General features: G+C 40.1%; 1 protein-coding gene across 1 annotated transcript in view; it reads left to right on the top strand.

Moving 5' to 3' along the window:
- Positions 1-3442: 3442 nt before the first annotated feature.
- Positions 3443-23079, top strand: part of megf8.S (multiple EGF-like-domains 8 S homeolog) — a 55543-nt gene continuing 35906 nt past the window's right edge. Inside the window, exons 1-14 of the mRNA XM_018228130.2 lie at positions 3443-3976; positions 7952-8153; positions 9087-9250; positions 11099-11302; positions 11707-11887; positions 12940-13028; positions 15035-15248; positions 16044-16224; positions 18348-18493; positions 18590-18715; positions 21385-21539; positions 21639-21746; positions 21836-21983; positions 22720-22883. Of these exons, the coding sequence (XP_018083619.1) occupies positions 7967-8153; positions 9087-9250; positions 11099-11302; positions 11707-11887; positions 12940-13028; positions 15035-15248; positions 16044-16224; positions 18348-18493; positions 18590-18715; positions 21385-21539; positions 21639-21746; positions 21836-21983; positions 22720-22883 (2067 nt within the window). The 5' untranslated portion in view covers positions 3443-3976; positions 7952-7966. The remainder of the gene's footprint in view (positions 3977-7951; positions 8154-9086; positions 9251-11098; positions 11303-11706; positions 11888-12939; positions 13029-15034; positions 15249-16043; positions 16225-18347; positions 18494-18589; positions 18716-21384; positions 21540-21638; positions 21747-21835; positions 21984-22719; positions 22884-23079) is intronic.

The raw sequence follows: 23079 nt of genomic DNA on the forward strand, positions 1-23079 counted from the left end.
AATTAATCCTTATTGGAAGCAAAAATAGCCTATTGGGTTTATTTAATGTTTATTTAATGTTTACATGATTTTCTAGTAGACTCAAGGTATGAAGATCCAAATTATGGAAACCTCTGTTATCCGGAAAACCCCAGGTCCCGAGCATTCTGGATAACTGGTCCCAAACCTGTATTTTAATTATTTGATTAAAATGGAGTCTATGGGAGCCTCCTAGTAATTCAAAGCTTTTTGGATAACTGATCCCATACATGTATAGGATCTATTAACTGGAATCTATTGTAATTGCCTGCCCCGTCTCTAAGTCTAGGCATAGAGGAGGGGCAGGCAATATTTGATTGACAGTTGAGATTTGAAATGAGTTTATAAAAGCTATGAATGCTTTAATAAAAAAAAGAATTTGGGTTTCATGTTTAAATTGAAATTGACTTTTTATGTCTGGATGACAGGTCCTCTTTAAATGAATTGTTCAGTATAAAAATAAAAACTGGGTAAATGAATAGGCTGTGCAAAATAAAAAATGTTTGTAAAATAGTTTCTCTTGGCTTTTCCACACTTTGCAAGATACAAATTCGCTACCACTACCCTAATTCACTAAACTGCAAAGTTGCGTTTTGGCAGCCGAATACTGGCAATATTTCTCTAGCATAAATTCGTTAGCAGGATCATTTCACAGCAAACTTTTGCTAAAGTTCATTTCTGCCTAGCAAAACTTCATTAATACATTTACACTTAGGTCAATTTGAATAGGACGGGTACATACAGTATAGGTGATATAGACGTCTTTATTAGAGATGTTGGTGCAAATGCTTGAAGTGGCCACTTATTAAAAATGTTCAAGGAAGCAGAATAGAGATAAAAGAGATCCTCTAAAATAGGCATAAGGCCATCCTAAAATAAACGTACCATGCCCCTCAAATGGTTAAAAAAATGTTAGAACAAAAGTATTTAACAGTGACAACTTTTAAACACAATCCCACTGTAAAATATGAAAAAATGCCATTTTTTTTCTTTTTTAAAACTTTTCAGCATACAGGATATGATGTCACTGACAAAATTGAGGAGGATTTAGCTTCATCCTATCAGTTTGTCAGGTATAATCTGACGAAAGGGGTAACGTAATAGAAAATTCGCTTTTTAGTGAATTTGCGGAGTAACGATTATTCGCCTGAGCGAAAATGTGCCTGGTGAAGGGGAGCAAAACTGCGCTAGCGATGCTCTTTTTCGGTAGCGAATTGTCCTCTATGCATTTTAGTATATTAACGATGTCCCTGCGGATTGGATTTCTGGCGAATTTTTGCTAGTGATGGCCACTTCGCCCTTTCGTAAATCTGCCCCTTTGAATGCCATTTGCCTCTCACAAGCTCTTCTTTCTTTGCCGTTTTTCTGCTTCTTTTCTTATATTATAAGTCCAGAACTATGGGTAGGCAGAAAAGGCCTAGGGCATAACTTGTGTGAAAGAACTTGGGGGGGAAGGCAAAATTAAAAATAAATGATTGAATTATATACTCCGCTTATATCATCACATGTATGTGTATAATGAGTGAGTTTGGAGACTTGCTCACTATGTGCATTTGCATCACAAATTTGGAATATCAGCTGTCTCTCTCAGTTCTTTAAATGGGGGCTATCCAGCAGAGATTAGGACATCTGGGAGTTATATTTACTGGGCAAGACCAAAACTACAGTGAAGTTCTCCTTGCCAATGGGATTGTTAATCCTGCCATATATTAATTTAACACAGAGCAGTTACATAATAAAAGACCAAGTTAAAGGGGTGGTTCACCTTCAAGGTAACGTTTAGTATCTTATAGAGTGGGCAATTGTACACAATTTTTCAATTGGTTTTTGGTATTTATTTTTTTATAGTTTTAGTTAGTTATATTCCTTTTTCTTCTGACTCTGCAGCTTTCAAATGGGCGTCGCTGACCCCTTCTAAAAATGCTCTGTAAGGCTACAAATATATTTTTATTACTCATCTTTCTATTCACGCTTCTCCTATTCATATTCTAGTCTCTTAAGGTGGCCATACATGGAGAGATCCGCTCGTTTGGCGATGTCGCCAAACGAGCGGATCTCTCTCCGATATGCCCACCTTGAGGTGGGCAATATCGGGCTGATCCGATTGTGGACCCTAGGGCTCAACGATCGGATCCTAACGATGCCTAACGGGCGGTTAGATCGCAGGACCGTATCAACGAACAGATGCAGCCGCGATCCGACAGGATTTTTAGTCCCTTCCGATCGATCAGGGAAGCCCATCGGGGGCCCCCATACACGGGCCAATAAGCTGCCGACTCGGTCTGTCTGCAGATTTTATCGGCCGTGTATGGCCACCTTTATTCAAATCAGTGCATGGTTGCTAGGGTAATTGGTAGGGATGCACCGAATCCAGGATTTGCTTCGGGATTCAAGCTTTTTCAGCAGGATTTGGCCAAATCCTTCTGCCTGGCCAAACCTGAATCCTAATTTGTATATGCAAATTTGGATTCGGATTCAGTTCGGTATTTGACCAAATCATTCACAAAGGATTCGGGGATTTTTTCCCCTAATAATTTGGACCCTAGCTACCAGATTAAAATGGAAAATTGAAGAGCTGCTGAATAAAAAAAGCCAAAAAACTCAAAAACCTTAAATAATAAAAAATGGAAACCCATTGCAAATTGTCTCAGAATATCCCTCTCTACATCATCCTAAAAGTTATGTGAAAGGTGAACAACCCCTTTAATGTTTAAGACGACTATGGTCCTTTTATATATATAATTGTGTAATAAAAACTACGCAGCCAGTTTATCAGCTTAAATTTCACATTAATTCTTTATTCAAGAAAACAATAATTACAGCCATAACTCTGTACTTTTACAGCATAAATGGGATCTCCCACGATAGCGAAGGTCTTCATTCGAGCAGTGAATTCACTACAGTGGCTCTGGCACTCAGCTCAATAAAATAACTTTAGCTTAGGGTTGCCAGGTCTAATTTTCAAAATAAGTCAAAGTCGGCTACAAAACCAGCGAAAAACTAGCCAAGAGGCACTTCAAAAGTCGCCAAAAACAGCACAATATGTGCAGTGAAAATAAAAAGTCTAAAAGAAAAAAATAAATGCATATATGTGAAAATACACCTTTTTCAAATTTTCATTGGATTTGCAAATTTTTCCATGACGTAAAATAGGACAGATTTGCACATCACCAAGGGTTAAGTACAGAGGGGGCCCAGGAGGTATAGGGGCCCCAAAATTACCTATATTTATTGTAATTAGGGACAACAGCTAGAAATTTTGGTGGGCAGCAGATTTTTGTTCCAAAATTGCCTGAAATTGAGGAAATGTGACAATGTTTAAGACAGACGGGAGACTGGGGTAGAACCCAAAGTCTGGTAACCCGTCGGCTACACAAATCAGTCCCAATGCATGCTGGATATTGTAGTCTTACATTAAACTTGGGCAGTAGGCAAATTGTTAAATGAAAACTACATTACCCAACATGCATTGGGAGACACAGGCTTGGCACATTAGGGCTAGAAAAAACTTTGGCTGCTTTCCAAAGTTCAAACCAAAGCCAAAGGCTCCAAAAGTAGCCCATGTCAGTACCGTGGTTAGTTTGTACTTTTAAAACCCGCCTGGGCTTTAAATTAGTAGCCCAATTTGGCTGGAAACCCTGCGCTTTAGCTGCCACGTTTTTTCAGGAGATAAATGGAATCTCCCACCAAATCTTTGCCAGTCTTTCGTGCATGGAGTGTACCATCACGGCTTAGGTGAGGGGAGCTTGCACTTCACTTCCCGCCACAGAAATAGCGAGCTGCGCCGCAGCCTGAGTATGAAGCCAGCTGTGGGTCGCTGCTTCTGACGTCACGTTCCAGGAGTCTCCCGGGAGAAGGGCGGAGCTATGGGCTTGTTTCCTGTGGGATGGAAAAGTTTTGTTTCCGGTTCATCAGGGTGAGCGAGTGCAGATGCACATAGCGGATTGGGAACCGAGAGGTGAGCCTGCGATATGATCAATACAAAATGATAATGATAACTAATGATGTGGCTTTATCAGTGCGCAGGCGCAGAACTGTGTTTCCTATTATGCTTTTGCCTTCTTTCAAAGCCGCTGATTGTGAGCTCCTGTGAGCACGAGTGGCATGTTGCTATGCTGTCTATCTCTATGCGTTGCTATTGGTTCCTGATGCAGTGGCCTATGATGTGTAGGGTTTATAGCCCCCGTCCCCTCCTGAGTTACTTGTATCCTGAGAGAGATTTTCTTTTATACTTTATAAAACCTCCATATTACAATCATTGTTGTGTTCCATCAAATTGCACATTATATTAAATTAGACTGTAAGCTACGCCGCAGCACTAAGGGATATATAGGCCCTATAGATACGGAACGCGTTTTAGGACATCCTGCAGCGAAATACCTGTCCTTCATGCAATGTCCTATGCCTTCGGAATGGCGCATCGGTCGTTTTTACCATCACTCATCGTCCAAATCTGCAGTCACACCTCCGTCCTCTACCCTCCCTTCTCAGCTGTCAGTCATACGAACTCCGCCCTCAGCCTTCTGCCCTAAAGGTGGCTATAGACACACAGATCCTATCGTACGAATCGAGGACTCGTACAATTTTCGGATCATGTGTGGCGTGTGCCGACATCTTTCGTCCAGTGGAGATCGGTCATTTGGTCGATCGGTCAGGGTTGACTTTGGCCCAACCGATTCCGCCGGAGCCCATTGCGCATCGTAATCGGATCGTTCGGCCATACGGCCGAACAATCAGATTACCCCCGATATAGCCATGCTTGTTAATGGCATATCGGGGAAAGATACGCTCGTTTGGCGATCTTTGCGTCCATGCCAACCTTTAGTCTTCCGCCTTCAGCCCTCCATCCTCCCGCCCTCCATCGTCTGCCCTCAGTTCTCTTCCTTCAGCCCTTGCTCACCACTTTAGAAACTTAGGGACAAGACTGTGGGCTGAAAAGAGAGATCTGAGGGGGGAGTGCTGAAGAAAGAGGGTGGAGGGCGGAAGGAAGAGGACTGAAAGGCAGAGGACTGAGGGCGGAAGGTTGAGGGCGAAGTTCGTATGACTGACGGCTCATAAGGGAGGGTAGAGGACGATGGGGGGAGTGCTGAAGAAAGAGGGTGGAGGGCTGAGCAGAGAGCGGAAGGAAGAGGACTGAGGGCGAATGACTGAGGGCGGAGTTCATATGATTGAAGGCTCAGAAGGGAGGGTAGAGGACGGTGGTGTGATTGCAGATTTGGACCATGAGTGATGGCAGGGCCGCTTCTGCCATGAGGCAATGTGAGATCCTTGCCTCAGGCGGCATGAAGCAGCCAGTTACAAGGGGCGGCAAAAATCTGCCTCTTGTAACGTTAAGAGCCCAACTTCCGGGTTTTAACACGGAAAATCGTCTCCGCTAGTGCAGAGAGCGCAGTTGCGCTTTATGCACTAGCGACACTGCCCCCTTAGACCCGCTCCGACACAAATCTTTATGCGCAGGAGAGGAGGGGGCAGCAGCCCCAGAATCGGCGCTGAGTTACGGTAAAAGCAACCGATGCACCATTCCGAAGGCATAGGACATCACATGAAGGACATGTATTTCGCTGCAGGATATCCTAAAATGCGTTCCGTATATAGAAATATGCAATCATATACAGGCTCAAGCTAGTCCCTGTATGTTAATGGGGTTTCACATGCCCCCATCAAGCCAGTTCCCTAACCTATTGTCATTTGCCCCAAGAAAGCCCTGAGTGTCCTCTCCAAACTGCTGTCCCCAGAGCACTATTTTTCTGGTCTGCCACAGATAATCTCTGCGTTCGTTCCCTGATCTGGTAAAAAAAACAAAAAAACTTGTGCTAGCTCCAGCAACAGTTTATAATTAAGCTGCGGCCGTTCATGCTGAAACGGAGTTATAGGGCACATGCTAACATAACCAATAAACCGTGTAGAATATGAAGGGATTCATTCTGATTCTGACTCTCTACAAAACCTTGTGCTTGAATGGCTACACAGCAACTTGTTTATATAAACTATAATAGTCTTTCTGAAGCAAACACCCCAGTTTTACCAGTGCAGGGCAACACTAAATTATTTATTCATTAATGAAACACTTTATGTTTTTGATGTTACTGTTCCTTTAATCGATGGCCGTTGGTATCAGGCTTCTGAAAGTTGCAGATAAAATTTGGCTACAGAGTGTTGCAGGTTTGGCATCCTTCTAAAATTCTAAATGGTTAATGTTCTGCTTCATAGGGAAAATGCACTTGGTGGGACATTATACTGTGTATGTGGGAGTTGTGATGAAAATACTGCAAAGAGTTTTATATTATGAACACTTGTTTATCTTTATGGTATCTGTAGCGACAACATTGCCCTGTGGTAAATGTAGTGGTTTCCATGGAAGTGTAACGACATTTACCTGTTTGGTGTGGCAGTCTAAAGAAGGGTTAAATTAGGAACTTTAATCAGCTGACTTTTTGTATTTTTAATAAATATAATTTACAAAGCTCTGCAGGTTCATTTCAGTACATCAGCAGTGGGGGAGATTCACGCCATTAGTCTCTGCATTAGAACAGCATAATCTGCCAAACGACAGTTACTGTCTCCAAACCCATTTGCTGAACAAGACACTTTAGCCATGCACAAGAGTGCTTATAAATATGGTCTCTCCTTGTCCTGCCCTTTCCCAGATGTCTGAGCATTCTATCAATGTATTCTCCTAATCAATTCTGCAAGCTTTTCCTTGTACCATCTTCAAAAAATGTGTGTGAACACGATTTTGCATACCGTATATACTAGAGTATAAGCCATCCCGAGTATAAGCCGAGGTACCGATTTTACCTCCAAAAACTGGGAAAGCTTATTGACTCGAGTATAAGCCAAGGGTGAGAAATGTAGCAGCTTCTGGTAAGTTTCAATCAAAAAATTGAGGGTTTCTGCTCCGATTGGAGGTGCTGGTGTCTCGTTTTTAGATGCTGGCGACCATTCTTGGATGCCGGCGAATATTCTTGGAGACTATTCTTGGACGCCGGCGACTATTCTTAGGCACCGGCGACTATTCTTATACCCTGGCGACTATTCTTAGACGCCGGCGACCGTTTTTGCGCTTGACCCGAGTATAAGCCGAGGTAGAGTTTTTCAGCATATTTTGGGGGCTGAAAAACTCGGCTTATACTCGAGTATATACGGTATATGTTTACTGCTATACTGTCACACTTTGCTGTATTTTGGATCTTTGTAGGGTGCAATAGCTAGATGGTCTATAAATCTGCTGTGTAGAAAGCACAATGCCTGTTTCTGTGGTCTGCGCTGGAATTAGCCTGAAAATCTGACCTTTTCAGCAAAATTTTGAAAAATTCTGGCTTTTCGGGGAAAAAAGCCAGAAATAAATCAAGTGATTTAGGAAAAAAGAAAAATCTGTTTTCCGTATTTTTACTCGATTTTTATCTTGTATTTTTAATAATAAATAAGTTGGACTCTAGTTTGATCACTTTTTTTTTTTTTTTTAATTTAAAAATTAAAAAAAAATGAATTTTGACAAAGCTAGCTTGACTAGCTGATAATTGCACAAAAGACAATTTGGTCCAAAAGTAAGAATAGCTTCTTAGGACTCTATGGGAATTTGGAGCTTTCAGAATGAAAGGTTCCCATACAACAGATCTTGTATGTTTAAATGTCCCTCTGTAAGGGAAGTTAGTGCATTTTCTATGGTGTAGCATAAAAGGTCTTATATAGAATATAGCATGACAGTGACTGTTGTGACTTTTCTGTCTCAGTGGCTTGGAAATTATTAACTTGGTAACTTGTTTGGTTCACTAGTCTCTGGGATATTATTCTCTAAGCAGCCAACTAATTTAATTGCTGAGAAAAGAAGGGTTAAAGGGAGAGCCACAATTATTTGCTTTCAGGCATACAGCAGGGATTATTAAGACAAAACAATGATATAATTGATCTAATGCATTTATTCTTATTCCAGGGATGCTGAGCAGAAATGGAACCCCAGGTTGGGTTCTGGATTTGTGGCTGGTACCTTAGTTTTCTGTTCCTGTCCCTTGTCCGGCAAACAACTTCAGGGGACTGTAAAAGTCAACGCATTGTGCTCCGTAGTGCCCCAGGATATGTGAGCGATGGCCCTGGGAACTATTCAGTCAATGGAAACTGCGAGTGGTTAATAGAAGGTATGTGGAAACAATGAACAGAAAGTGTATCCATTAAATAGGAGGCTAGAAAGAGGGGGTGGTTCATTTAAATTGGTAGGATGATACTTTTGGAAAGATTGTAAGGATCTAGTAGGCAGGGTGGGATTGAAGAGTGTGATCCTGTGGGAGAAAATAACTTGTATTATACTGGGCTGGGGGAATGTATTCAGCAACATCAGGTATGGGACCCATTATCCGGAATGCTTGGGACCTGGGGATTTCTGGATAATGGATCTTTTCTGTAATATGGCTCTTTATACTAGAAATTCATGAAAACATTAAATAAACCTAATGGACTGGTTCTGCTTTCAATAAGGATGAATTATAGTTGGGATCTAGTACAAGGAACTGTTTTTATTATTACAGAGAAAAAGGAAATACTTTTTTAAAATTTGAGTTATTTAATAATAGAGTCTATGGGAGACGGCCTTTCTGTAATTTGGAACTTTCTGGATAAGAGGTTTCCGGATAATGGATCCCATACCTGTATATACCAAGAAACCATAGGGGGTTAGAAAGAAAGTGCAGCATGCATAGCTCCTACACGTCTGCCTGCAACCTCAACTCTAGCGATTACCATGATACCGTGTGCCTTGTAATTTACTACCCATATTAGATTCCAGTACATCCAGTGTAATTTATGAGTGTAGATGAGGGAGCTAGACTGTGCCTTAAAACTCTCTAATAAAGTGCGGTGGTTATACTAATCTTAGTTTTCACCCAGCAGTCCGATGAGTAATGCCCAGTGCAGCATGCAGCATTTAACACTCACTTGCTACTTGCAATTCCTACTGCTACCATGCAGGATTGCAGATAGAATAATTAGCATTTACTAAACAAGCCTTCCCAATTTAGGGGAGATAAAGTATCCTATTTATCCTCACCAATCTTACATTTTTTTCATATCTGCAGCCCCCAACGACAACTATCGCATTTTGCTAAGTTTCCTGTTTATGGAGACAGAATGCGCATACGATTACCTCTTTGTTTATGACGGTGACTCGTATAGTGATCGACTGCTGGCCAGTCTAAGTGGAAGTAGCCTGCCGAGCACTCTAGAGGCCACAACTGGGAAGGTATGTCATTACAGTTTTTTTTCAAATTTTCAGACTAAAGTTTTTCTTTGTTTAATTGCGGTGTGCTATTCAACAATAGAAACACCAATGGTCTGCAGATCATGATGTTTTCTTGTAAGTGGACAAGGGGGTAATGCAATAATAATGGCAAAGTTTGCAACTGGATCGGAACCAGTTAGCAGGTTGCACTTATTTGTTACCACTTCCAGTTCAGTTGTTTTCAGATTTTTTTCTGATTAGTTTATATCTCTTATTTGTGACCATTTTTGTAATATTAAAAATTTCATTTTTCACCCTCTTATGTCTTTCTATCAATAGTTAGTGTAGGTTGGCAAACATAAAAAATGACTACTAGTCACCCGCTCTTAACTGTTCTAAATTGATACATTCCTTATCTTTGGCCTTTCATTAAAGGCAGCTGTTAGAATTGATACAATGGTTGCTAATATTACACAGAGGCTGCTGAGAAATGTATCAAGTTATGGAGTAAATTGTAACAGTTCAGATTCTGCACCTGAATTACTGAGCTGCCAGACTGAAACACCAGAGACCCGTACATTAAACTTTCATTTTGGAAGAATGGAAAACAATTGAAAAAAGTCTTTATTTCTGGTGAACAATCTGAAAACAAGTGAACTGAAAATAGTGTTCTGCTGTAAGATTTGTGACTTTTGTTGCACTGGTGGTAATGAATCTTGTATTCAGAGAGTCAGAGATTTCTGAAAAGTCGCTTTAATTAAAATACTACTGATGTTTATATTGAGGGTAGCCATACATGAAATGATAAATGGAATGCTTGGAATAATATGGTCTGTCTAATTTTGGCCTTCTTAACTACCTTATGCATAGAACTTTTGCATTCTGTGATTCACTTCAATTAAATTGGGACTGTAGAAGTCAATGCTAAGTGGGAAAACTGACCAACCATGAGAGGGGAAAAGGGAATGATAGTAATAAATAAAGCTTTTTTTCCCTAGGATTCATGGGCAAGTTAGGGATGGGGTTTGTACTGGTAGTGTTGCATAACCAATGATAATATTAACTTGTAAAATAGTTTAGGCTGATATTATTTTTTTTTTATGAGTGGAAAATGCCATATTTCAGAGTACTTTAAAGGGATACTGTCATGGGAATTTTTTTTTCTCAAAATGGTTCAGTTAATAGTGCTGCTCCAGCAGAATTCTGCACTGAAATCCATTTCTCAAAAGAGCAAACAGATTTTTTTATATTCAATTTTAAAATCTGACATGGGGCTAGACATTTTGTCAATTTCCCAGCTGCCCCAAGTCATGTGACTTGTGCTCTGATAAACTTCTCTTTACTGCAAGTTAGAGTGATATCACCCGCCTTCCTTTTCCCCCCCAGCAGCCAAACAAAAAGAACAATGGGAAGGTAAACAGATAGCAGCTCCCTAACACAAGATAACAGCTGCCTGGTAGATCTAAGAACAACACTCAATAGTAAAAACCCATGTCTCACTGAGACACATTAAGTTACATTGAGAAGGAAAAACAGCAGCCTGCCAGAAAGCATTTCTCTCCTAAAGTGTAGGCACAAGTCACATGACTGGGGGCAGCTGGGAAATTGACAAAATGTCTAGCCCCATGTCAGATTTTAAAATTGAATATAAAAAAATCTGTTTGTTCTTTTGAGAAATGGATTTCAGGGCAGAATTCTGCTGGATCAGCACTATTAACTGATTCATTTTGAAAAAAATGTTTTTCCCCATGACAGTATCCCTTTAATGTAATAAACTGAAGGAGTTGATTTGAAATGCTGTTACAGACTGGTCCATGGATATTTCCATGGTTAATCAAACTGACTGACTCTTTTTCCCTTTTTCCCCAGATGCTCCTTCATCTTTTCAGTGATGCAAACTATAACCTACTGGGGTTCAATGCCACTTACATCTTTTCCCTATGCCCACAAGGGTGCTCTGGGCATGGATTATGCCAGGAAAACTCGCAGTGCCTTTGTGACCTGGGCTGGAGTGGAGAAGGCTGTCAGATTCCCAGCTGCAGATCATATGCCCAGCATGGATTTTGCAACCAGGTATCACGATTGTACACTTTTCTGTGCATATAATTAACATCTCTTCATAAGTCACAGGTCTGTCCTTTGGTATCAAGTCAGAACAAGATCCCACATTTATACATCCTTGAATTTCCTTGAATTTGATTTTGCAAATTAACTTTTTTTCCTGTGTTCTGTGATTTCTTTTTATACCATTTATGACTGATTATTTTTTTGTCCGAAAGAGAGAAAATATATTCCCTCCTGAGAGAGAGATGTCCATTATTGGAAATGTATTCTTGCGTGAAAAATGTTTTTGGATACTTTATAATGTTTAAAATGTTTTAAAAAAAACCTACATGAATCTTTTAAATTAAGAAAAAGTTCACATTTTCTCACATGTCTAATAAAAAGAAACAATTTTTGCACAAATTTTTCTTCAGGAGAATCAGCGCAGTGTGTGTTCCTCTGGGTACATAGGGGAAAGGTGTGACCTGTCACTGACAGATAATCAGGGTGCGGGGAACTGGTACAATCTGAGTAGCCTGGATCCCATTTTCACCCCACGAGCTGCTGCTGCCGGTGCATTTCTGCCACCAACCAACTCTCTTTACATTTTTGGAGGTAAGGCTCTTGCAATTAAAGGAAAACTATACCCCCCGAACAATGTAGGTCTCTATTAAAAGATATTGCATAAAGCTCAGGTGTAAAACCAAGCTTCATGTAAATAAATAATTTTCATAATAATATAGTTGTTTAGTACTATGTGCCACTGGGTAATCATAAATAGAAAACTGCCATTTTAAAAAATAAGGGCCGCCCCCTGGGATCCTATGATTCCAATTAACAGACAGAGTTCTGTCTTTTGCTTACACACTTCTTCTAGAGTTGCAGTTTTTCTGGTCAGGTGATCTCTGAGGCAGCACACAGACTACCACGAAATGTTGGTCCAAGGCAAGAGATGTAAAAGGGCAATATTTACTTAAAGGAAAACTATACCCCCCCAAACAATGTAGGTCTCTATAAAAAGATATTGCATGAAACAGTTCATATGTAAAACCCTGCTTCATGTAAATAAACCATTGTCATAATAATATACTTTTCGAGTAGTATTGTGCCATTGGGTAATCATAAATAGAAAATTGCCATTTTAAAAAATAAGGGCCGCCCCCCCTGGGATCGTACGATTCACTGTGCACACAAACATACCATACATGTTAGGTCACATGAGCCAAAAAAAAAAAAGATAACAGACAGAGTTCTGTATTTTGCTTCCACTCTTCTTCCTGTTACAGTTAGAGCTGCAGTATTTCTGGTCAGGTGATCTCTGAGGTAGCACAAAGAACATCACAAAATGGTGGTTCAAGGCAAGAGATGTAAAAGGGCAATATTTACTTAAATATATATTCCAGTTTGATAAGATTATTTTAATATGGCCAGATTGTGGGTAGACAAGCCATTAGGGCCCCGTACTCCATTTGGAGTCAGCCAATTTATATTACTGGCAAGTTCCTCTGTCTGAATAGTATGAATAGTAGTGGAAGAGTCAGTATTCAGAGGGCGCAATTGATATAATTGTTTAAAAGCTGGTGACAACAGAAATAATACAATAGAACATGGGAGAGGGACAGACTGGCATGATTATATGTATTCTCTTTTTATTTCTTTTTTTTAAGGTTCAGATTTGAATTCTCCACTGGGAGATCTCCTTATTTATAACTTCACTTCTAATACCTGGGAGAAAAAAGTGTACCCTGGTTGCCCAGTAAGTTCAGTGCTTTCAACTCACTTTGTCCTGCAATTTCCCCGCAATTCATGTCCTGCTTTTATATTTAGAAAGTGTTGACCCATTTGTATTTAGAAATGTATTTCTAAATACAGATGTCTTTTTGTAATTACAGTAGAACCCCTATTTTATGTGTTTCAGGGGACCAGGAAAATATTATGTCAAATCTGAAAAGAAATGTGTTAAAGTAACTTTTTCTTCAAGCACTGAAAATATATAAGCAAAGGAGTCTGTTTTACTTTGAGATAAAATATTTACTTTTTTAATAAGGGGGTCATGTGCAAGGCGTCTCTGACACATACACAACCTAAAGCAATAAGTGATTGGTGCAGGACTGTATAAGGGGCAGACTAATTAGAATCGACCATTTACAGGCAGAACCATGGCAAAATATACATTTGGTTAATATTTTAAAACTCTCACAATTAATAACATTCATAGAGGGGAAAAAAACAGTTTTTGGGTACATCAGGACAAAATTTTGATGTAAAATCCGGGAAAACACTTAGGGGCAGATTTATCAAAGGTCGAGGTTAATTTTCGAAGTTAAAAACTTCGATTTTCAAGCTTTTTTTTTTTTGTGTACTTCCACTAGGAAATAGTCCAACTTTGATTCGAAGTTGAAAAAAAACTTCGAAATTCAAATATCGAAATTATTTACTGTCTCTTTAAAACTTCGACTTTGACCATTCGCTACCTGAAAGCTGCCTAAGTGCTGTTTTAGCCTATGGGGGACCTCCTAGAACCTATATGGAGGCAATTTGTGGAGTTCTAAGAGATCTAAGTTTTTTGGGGGGAAACTTCGAATCGAAGTAGATCGAAGGCGATGGGGTTTTCTGGATAAGGGTCCTTTCTGGATTTGGATCATTAAATGAGCCCAATAGGATTGTTCTGCCCCAATAAGGATTAATTATATCTTAGTTTGGATCAATAGCAATGTACTGTTTTATTAATATAGAGAAAAAGGAAAACATTTTGTATAATTTGATTAAAATGGAGTCTATGGGAAATGACCTTCCCATAATTCTGAGCTTTCTGGATAAGGGGTCTCTGGAAAATTGCTCCTATACCTGTATTGTTTTGCTGCCCAATGGGGCTTGGGTATGTGGACTTAACACAAAAGGACAATTCATTACCGAGGTATATTTATGGTTGGGGACCATCTAATTGGCTTCGCATGTTGCTGGGAAGATTGGGAAAACATTTATTTAAAGTTTTTTACTTTTTCAGTTCCTTTCTTAGCTGCTTAAACTATTAGGGTATTTGTTTTTCTAGACAAATGATTGCTTTCCTCCATGGTTTGCACTGACCCAGCCCAAACAGAGACAAGGTATTGGGTTAGGACTGAAGATGATATGATAGTCTGTCCTGCTATCATTTTGCACTATAACTACACTAGGGGGCCCATTCATTAAGTTCAAGTGAAGGAATAGAAGAAAAAATACTTTGAATTTTGAAGTGTTTTTTTTTGGCTACTTCGACCATCGAATGGGCTACTTCGACCTTCGATTACAACTTAGACATCGAATCGAACTATTCTAACTAAAAATCGTTCGACCATTCGATCATTCGATAGTCGAAGTACTGTCTCTTTAAGAAAAAACTTCGACCCCCTAGTTCGCCACCTAAAAGCTACCAAAGTCAATGTTAGCCTATGGGGACCCTATGGGGCCTAAAAGGATTATCCTTTTGGTCACAGGATAATCCTTCGATCGATGGATTAAAATACTTCGAATCGTTCGATTCGAAGGATTTAATCGTTCGTTCGAACGATTATTCCTTCAATCGTTCGATCGAACTATTTGCGCAAAATCCTTCGACTTCGATATTTGAATTCCCCAGTCGAATATCGAGGGTTAATTAACCCTCGATATTCGACCCTTGATACATTTGCCCCTATGAGTTAGACAGGAGCAAGTGACCATTCTGGGGTTAAGCAATCTGTTCTGCAGTGTTTACCGTCTGATACCGTCTCCCCCATGCAGGCTGCACGTCATTCACATATCGTGGTGGAGTGGAATGGGACGCTTATTCTGTTTGGAGGCGAACTGGCTGGTGGAAACTTGACTGGTGATACGTGGGTTTTCTTACCACTGGAAGAGCGCTGGATGGAGCTAACACCTTACAGCACTCTGCATCCACCTCCAGTGGCAAACCATGCCGCAGCCACTGTAGATAACTGGCTTTATGTGTTTGGAGGTAAGTACTCTAGATACTGGGAATGTAACTAGTCAAGAAAAAGATATCATTAATAAATTACAATACTGTAACTGCATAATTATGCCTTTATTTGCACACTTTATCATTAAAAATATACCCCTTGCTGCATAGATAAAAAAAAGTCACCTTGGTTGGTGTTTTGTGGCCTATTTAACTTCACTTCTTCACTAAGCATGTGACATTGTACCTTTATATGGTCATGTTCTACTGGGTCACTTCTTTTTCTTATATAATCCAACCCACAACCTAATCGTATAAAGAACAAAGAGGCTTGTATGTGGAGAAGGTCACGTAGCACTAATGTTGGGGTTTTCATGTATGTACAAAGGGCATCCATTCCTCATGCTGTAGAAGGTGCTGTTTTGCATGGGTTAGCCATCTTAAACAAGAAGCATAGTCTAAATCACTGGGGATTACAATCACAATGAAAAAAACCATAGACTATATTGAATGATAACCATTATGGATCAGGTAACATTCTTTTAACTTTACTCATTGAAGGAGTGTGCAACATTTAACCAATGCATCTAGTAGTTCTAGTCAACTCTCAGTCCTCTCTTCTAAAATTACATGGGGTTAAACAGAATTTTAAAGTTGTAGTCAGAAGACCTGCTGCTAGACTTGAACTTCTTCCTACTGACTTGAATGGGGAAATCTGCAAGTGACCTTGCCTGGGTAACAGGGCCTAGTGAGTTGTGTAGCGCTTGAGAAGTCTGCATTACATGTACAATGAAATAGCTGGAGCCCAATGTTTTATTTTCTATTTGTCTGTAGGTCGAACCTCACAGGATGTGTTTTCATCACAACTGTTCCGTTTAAGCCTTATTTCTTGGGAATGGGAGCTGGTCCTTCCAGGAGGTGGGAAGCCTCCTGCTGCTGCTGGTCACTCTATGGTGTTTCATGCTTCTTCTCGCACTCTGCTTATTTTTGGGGGGCATCGGCCTTCTACAGCGAGGTAACAACCCACAGGGTCGAAAGTAACTTTTATTACATTTACTGCTGGTTTCACCAGGCACTTTTAGCTACAGCACTCTGCTGGCTTATTTACTAACAATAGGAACATTTGCAGCTGAGTAGTTTACCTATAGCAACTAATCCGTAATTAGCTTCATTCATACAATTTCAGCAGTTTGATTGTTTAATGAACTTGTACAAATTTGCTCATTGTTAGCGAATGAGTCCCACTTCAAATGGTCTTAAGAAACTTAAAGTGCTACTGACACTAAAATGTTTCTTTTGAAAACATTAACATTATATTAAAAGTTCCCCCGTAGGTCATGTTGATAATTTTTCGCTGATAGTTCTGCTTTTGTAAGTAATTGTTATTTGAAGTTCCTAAACTTGACTGTTTTGCCAACCTGACTGTCCCTTCTTAACCTGTCAGTTAGAGTTTATAATGCTAATGGACTCTTGCTGCACAAATATGGCAGCTCCCTCATCACAGAACAGGGTAGTAAGAAAGGTAATGTAAAAACATCAGGCAAATAATTTTATGACAAAATGATAAATAGCATTCAAAGACAAATGTTATGATAAATAATAAAAAAGGTTATTTTTTTTGATGTCCATATCTCTTTAATAAAGGCAACTGCACACTTAGTGGCTCTGGGTATTTCAATGTTTAGGCTTGAAATCACTTCCCATTGTTTTCGCTGGCATTTGAACAGACCCGAGCAAAGTCTACTTGCCTAGTGGGTGTTGGTTATTGCCATTGAAATAAATGGGAGGCACTTCTGGACGACTAACACTCTTGTGACAGAATGCTAAAAATCAGTGTAAACCGCCGGCGGAATGGCACTCGGATCGATTTGTTTTCCAAAGTTTACTCATGGGGCGACTTCGAAAAATTAATTGATCTGAGTGCCATTCCGCTGGCGATTTACATTTTAGCCAGCGGGATGCAGTGGAGGCAATTCAGGGAGATTAGTCGCCCCAAAGAAAAGGAGATTTGTCGCCGGGCAACTAATCTCTCCGAATCTGCCTGTGTCCCCTTTGGAGTCTCAGCAGACTACTTAAAGTGCACCTGTCAACCAGACACAAAAATCTGTATAATAAAAGTCCTTTTCAATTTAGACATGATATCCAATTTCTATTTTTATTAAAGTATATATAGCTGTTGTAAGCGCATTTAAAAATCTCAGCTGTCAATCAAATATTGTCTGCCCCTCCTCTATGCCTAGGCATAGAGGCGGGGTAGACAATTGCTTTCACTTTCAATTCAGCACTTCCTATTGCTCTCCCCATTTTCCCCCACTCTCTTTACCGATTAATTGTGTAGCCAGGACATGGGAATGGACATCGGGTCCCCCATTCTGCTGCAAAAACAAGACTCTGAGATGATACAAGGCTTGTCTAAATAACAGTGTCCATAAAATGGCTCCTGCCTGCTTGTTATAATTATGAATTCTCAGACTGAAGGAAACAAGATTCAAATAATTTATACAGTGTAATAAAAGTTCAATTTGCTTGACTAATGTGATAAAATAGGATTTTGAATAATTTTTTTGTGTGACGGGTCCACTTTAACTGCTTGTTTATGAACAATGTGTCAGTAAAGTACCAGCAATGGATCAGTCCTGCTCTGTAAATACAAGTCACTAGGCCAATGCTACATTAGTGTAAAGAGTCCTATAAATCCTAGCTGTTCCAAGACCACCATTATCTACCTATAATAAGCAAAAACTGTGGGCAATTTCTTTTCTGAGTATAGTGTTTGGTATATAAATGTAATTGTGGCTTGCATGCTAATGAACTTGCTGGGTCCCCCACAAAGATCTTTTTTTAGGGCCTCTGCTATCCCTTTGGCAGCTGTGGTGATAACTTGATACTTTGCCATTCATTTGGATCCAATATGCATGTAAAGAGGATCTCAGCCCCTATAGGACACATAAATGCTTTTGAGGTTACAATTCACCTTTTGCAAACACTGATAGGGCATGCAAGTAAAGTACGTGGCATCAGGCAGGTCGTTATGGCAATTGCTAGAATTTTTATCCACAACATCTTTCGTTAGAGAAAACCTTGCAGTAAGTGCTTAGGTCGGATGCTGAATCATTTGCTGGATTCCTATTGTTTCAGGTTTAGTGTGCGTGTTAATACCACCGATCTTTTCCATGTGGATCTAAATTATTGGACCACACTCCGACCACGCGATGGGAATCGCGGGCCTCGAGAGAGAGCTTTCCATAGTGCTACAGTCATTGGAAATTATATGGTCATATATGGTAAGTGCAATGCAGGGGAGACCCTACTGATCTGTTCATATTATACAATTTTATAAAACACAGCATATTACTTACTTTTTGTGGTTTACGTTCCAGGCGGAAACCTGCACATTCATCATCATGAAGAAAAGTGTTACGATGAGGAAATATTTTTTTACCATCTCGGCTGCCACCAGTGGGTTCCCAGCAAGATTATGAGTCAAATAGTATCCCACTATCAGGGTAAGAGTCTCATTGCCCAGCGAGACAAAGCGATTTGTACTTATCCTAAATATGTGTTCCATATAGAGATAAAAGTGCTCTCTATTGCTCTGCTATCTCCAAAATTAAATAAAAGAAGATGCCTACGGTGCTTTCTTGAAAAAGTGTATATAAAACCCAGCATGCGGCTTCTCCACTGTATGGTGGGGTTAGTAATTTACAAGATTTCAAAGCAGCAAATCAGTATGCTCTGAAGGTGTTCAGTGAAACGTGTCAGGTTTTTTTTTTATATATATAATTTTTATTGTTTTAACAAAATTAAACAATAAAGAAAGAAAGACTAAAATAAAATTGGTGGGTATTCATACAGTCTCATCATTGTCTGTTATTTGCAAATTTTGTGTCGGTATAGTCCATGTCCTGCTTGGCACATCAAGGTGCATACATGGTGAACAGTAAATTTGCAGAATTTTTAGAAACATTCCTTAGAGTCCGGTGAGTCCATCCAGGGATAGGAACAATATGCCTGGTGCACAATGGTAGAGGTTCGGCAAGCCCCACAGCAGAGTACAGCAAAGGAATTCCAACGGCACACAGGACTGTAAGAAATCTTCAAAATTTATTTCAAAGTGGAGTGCGATGCAACGTTTCTGGGAGTAAAACCCCTTTGTCACACTCCATCGAACTCCGCTTTGAAATAAATTTTGAAGATTTCTTACAGTCCTGTGTGCCGTTAGAATTCCTTTGCTGTACTCCATCCAGGGATGCCATATTAGTTCAAATTTGTCCATATTACCCCTTTGTAAATACACCAAGCGGGCTATAGTGATGTGCTCCCTTAGTAAACTTTTCCATACATTAATACCGGGGGAGTCCCCCGAGATCCGTTTCAGAGCCACACATTTTCGTGCCACAAACATTGCTTCACTAATCGGTACAAGAATAGTGTGATTTGGTGATCGGTGTTGCCATACTTAACAAACATGCCTTAGGGCAGGGATCCCCAACATTTTGAGCAACATTCAGAAGTAAAAGGAGTTGGGAAGCAACACATGCAAGAAAAATGTTCTTGGGCTGCCAAATAAGTGCTGTAATTGGCCATTTGGTAGTCCCTATGTGGATTGTCAACCTACATGGAGACTCTGTTTGGCAGTGCACCTGGTTTTTATACAACCAAAAATGCCTCCAAGCCTGGAATTCAAAAATAAGCACCTGCTTTGAGGCCACTGGGGGCAACATCCAAGGGGTTGGAGAGCAACATGTTACTCAAGAGCTACTGGTTGGGGATCACTGCCTTAGGGGAAGCAGTAACCTGCAGCATAGTGACTCTAGTAAGCACCTCACAAACCTTTGCCCAGAATGTGGCAACTGTAGCACCAGGCGCTCGACATTTCAGGCAACAGTCATCAGGCTTAAATTTGGCCTTATGCATCTGGATAGGGGTAATGTACGCTTGTTGTAGTATACGCATTTGTGAAAATCTGCTCCTGACATTGAAGGACACTAGGCTAGGGGCTTCGAGGGCCTCCTCCCACTCATCTTCCAAGTCTGGGACGTTAAGCTCCCATTTACCTCTGACATTTCCAATAACCTTCCTATTTTTAAGCAAAATAAATCCATGACAGGGGATGAGCTCTACATATATTTACCAGATAATCTCGTATATTCTAGTATATTGGTAGTCATACCTATGACTACGTATCCTTGATACGAAACGTACCAGGACTGTAATGTTTTTAATCTGCTGAAATACACTTGAATGATTTTACCCTATGAGTGGACTATGGAGTGCTTGCCAACATTTTTGGTTTTGAATGCACATCACCTACAGCTACAGGTTCGGGGCGACGCACCCGGGCCACTCATCTATCTTGTTGCGGCTTTTCCCAAAACCTCTATGCATTGAATAAAAAGTGTTGTGGGACCCGGGGTATGTACACCCAGGTGATTGGGTTTAAAGGGTGAGCACATTTGTGACTTTGAGGAGGCTATCTGTTGTTTATACATATACGGACTTCAAAAGTGGGATTGAAACATTCCCTAAAAAATATTTCTTTATACACGCATATGCCTCATAAAAATTGGAGGCTTTAATTAAGCTTAATCCTTTTGTTTAGTGCGATGCACAGGTGGAACACATAAAGGAGGGAGACGCTGGCAAAATTAATCTCTTTGTATTGCAAAGGTTCACCTCCACAATCTGCACATTAACACTGGAAAAAGTGATATGTGCTCAGAAGTGTAAAGTATAAAGAGAAATACACTGGATTTGCTACTGATATGCTGTTCAAATCAAGAATCTTGTAAATTGCTTATCCCGACAGAGAGTGGTGAAGCTGCAAGCTGAGTTTTATTGTTTGAAGAAAACACCAAAGCACTTGGCTTTAATTGCAGAAATTAAGAGAAATAAAATCACCAGCACTCGGTCTAACCCATGCTGTGGCGTTGACAAGCTGCTAGAAGCACCTTTGTGCCAGCACAAGAAAATCTGTGCATAGATTTTCTATGGTTCAAGACACACAGAGAATTATCTTGATTTAGTGATCCAGTGGAGGAACTGCAAAAAAAATAGACAAAGGAAAAAAAATCTGTTTGTTTGTTGTCTGTTATATGTGTTCCATATAGACTTAAAATGAAATAATATTTGAGTTGGGCTCATCTATTTGTCCATTATGTTTCTTTATTTACAGGGAAACAAGCAATGGGTGGTGGGAGATATTCCCATGTTGCTGCTTTGATGAAAGGCAGGGTCTTGCTGATAGCTGGAGGGTACAGTGGCTTTCCCCGTGATGATCTTCTTGCCTTCAAGGTGCCAGTATCTGTATACCAGACTGCTGTTCAGGATGTGAGTACAGTGATGTTGTAAAGCTGGTGTTTGTGTTATGGTGTACATGGGAGTGATTGGGGCATGTAATAAATGTGCCTGTCCTTTATTCTTCCTTAGTATCATCTCGACTACTGCCACATGTATACAGATGAGGTCACATGCTCGAAGGATCCAGAATGCACTTGGTGCCAGACAAGTTGCCAGACACCCCAACCCAATAAAAATGTACCTTCATATCTCTATGATTCTTCTTGTTTGCATGTCTTTTTCCAAACTTCTCTTCAAGTATACCTCTGGTTCTCCTGTTTTTACAGTGCTCTGATAAGAGCTGCTTGGGACTGGCTCGGCTCCTTTCAGACTGTCAGTCTTGCCTGGCCTTTAGCACTAACATGACCTCATCCTCTCATATTAAGCGCACTTTTGGCTGGTGTGTTCAAAATGAAACCTGTATGCCAATTTCAGGTGAGTCTGCAAGAAAAGCCCATCCCCATAATTTGTGAGCACTGTATGTTTCTCTATTCAGGGTCATTTGTTATAGGAGATAAGCTTTGCGAAGCCTGGGAATAGCTGTACTTCCTTCAAATAGTTTACCAAAACCTGAGAAATGAGGACACAAAACAGAGACATTTTTGAAAGATGACATGTATTTATATTAAAGCATGACCAGGGACTAGTCCGATTGCCATTTTGGAGTCAGGAAGGATTTCCCCCCTCTGAGGCAAATTGGAGAGGCTCCAGATGGGATTTTTTTTGCCTTCCTCTGGATCAACTAGCAGGCAGATTAAAAAAAAACAAAAAAAACCGAAAAGGTTGAACTTGATGGACGTGTGTCTCTTTTCAACCTTACTTACTATGTTACTTACTATGTTCAGTGGCATAAGATATATGTAGAAAAAGGGTCCATGTCGACTTGAAACATGTGGAATTTGGAATAAAAAGTTGCAGCACAGTACTGCGGATGTTTGTGGCCTCCTTCATACTATGTGAATTGTCGAATATTTGGCCTTTACGGTGTGACCTAACTAAGAAGGTGAGCCCACTAAATAAGACGTTAAGGGACTTGCTGGGAAAACTGCATAAGATTGATATGTAGACCGTAATTCTGCAAAGCAATGTTAACACAGAGACCTTTTCTCTTCTTTATCGGGAACCTTACTTGGTGCAGTCCATTTAAAAGTGTACCTCTCTTTGCCTGTAGAACGTTCATCGTGCAGTGTTGGACAAATATCTGGCATGCATGGTTGGTGGGGACCTGCCACTACATTTATCACCACACTGGACGGTTGCCGCACTCACAATTTTTTGCCAGGCCTTCACCTTATCACTTATCATCATCCTCGCAATGAATCTCAGCCTGATGGGGTAAGAAGCAGCATATGTATGATTATAAGATGTCTTTTTTTTTCTGTTTTGTTTGAGCTTTTGTCCAGTAGGGGACAAAAACTGGAAAATGAGAAATTCCAATCTTACTGTTGCTCTTTAGTGTTATAAACTTTGTCATAACTAGATGTGCCTCAAGGCAATTTCATTTTAAGCCCCCCAAAGTTTTGGAAGGAGA

The sequence above is a fragment of the Xenopus laevis genome, chromosome 7S (genome assembly GCF_017654675.1).
Source record: "Xenopus laevis strain J_2021 chromosome 7S, Xenopus_laevis_v10.1, whole genome shotgun sequence".
Taxonomy (NCBI): Eukaryota; Metazoa; Chordata; class Amphibia; order Anura; family Pipidae; genus Xenopus; species Xenopus laevis.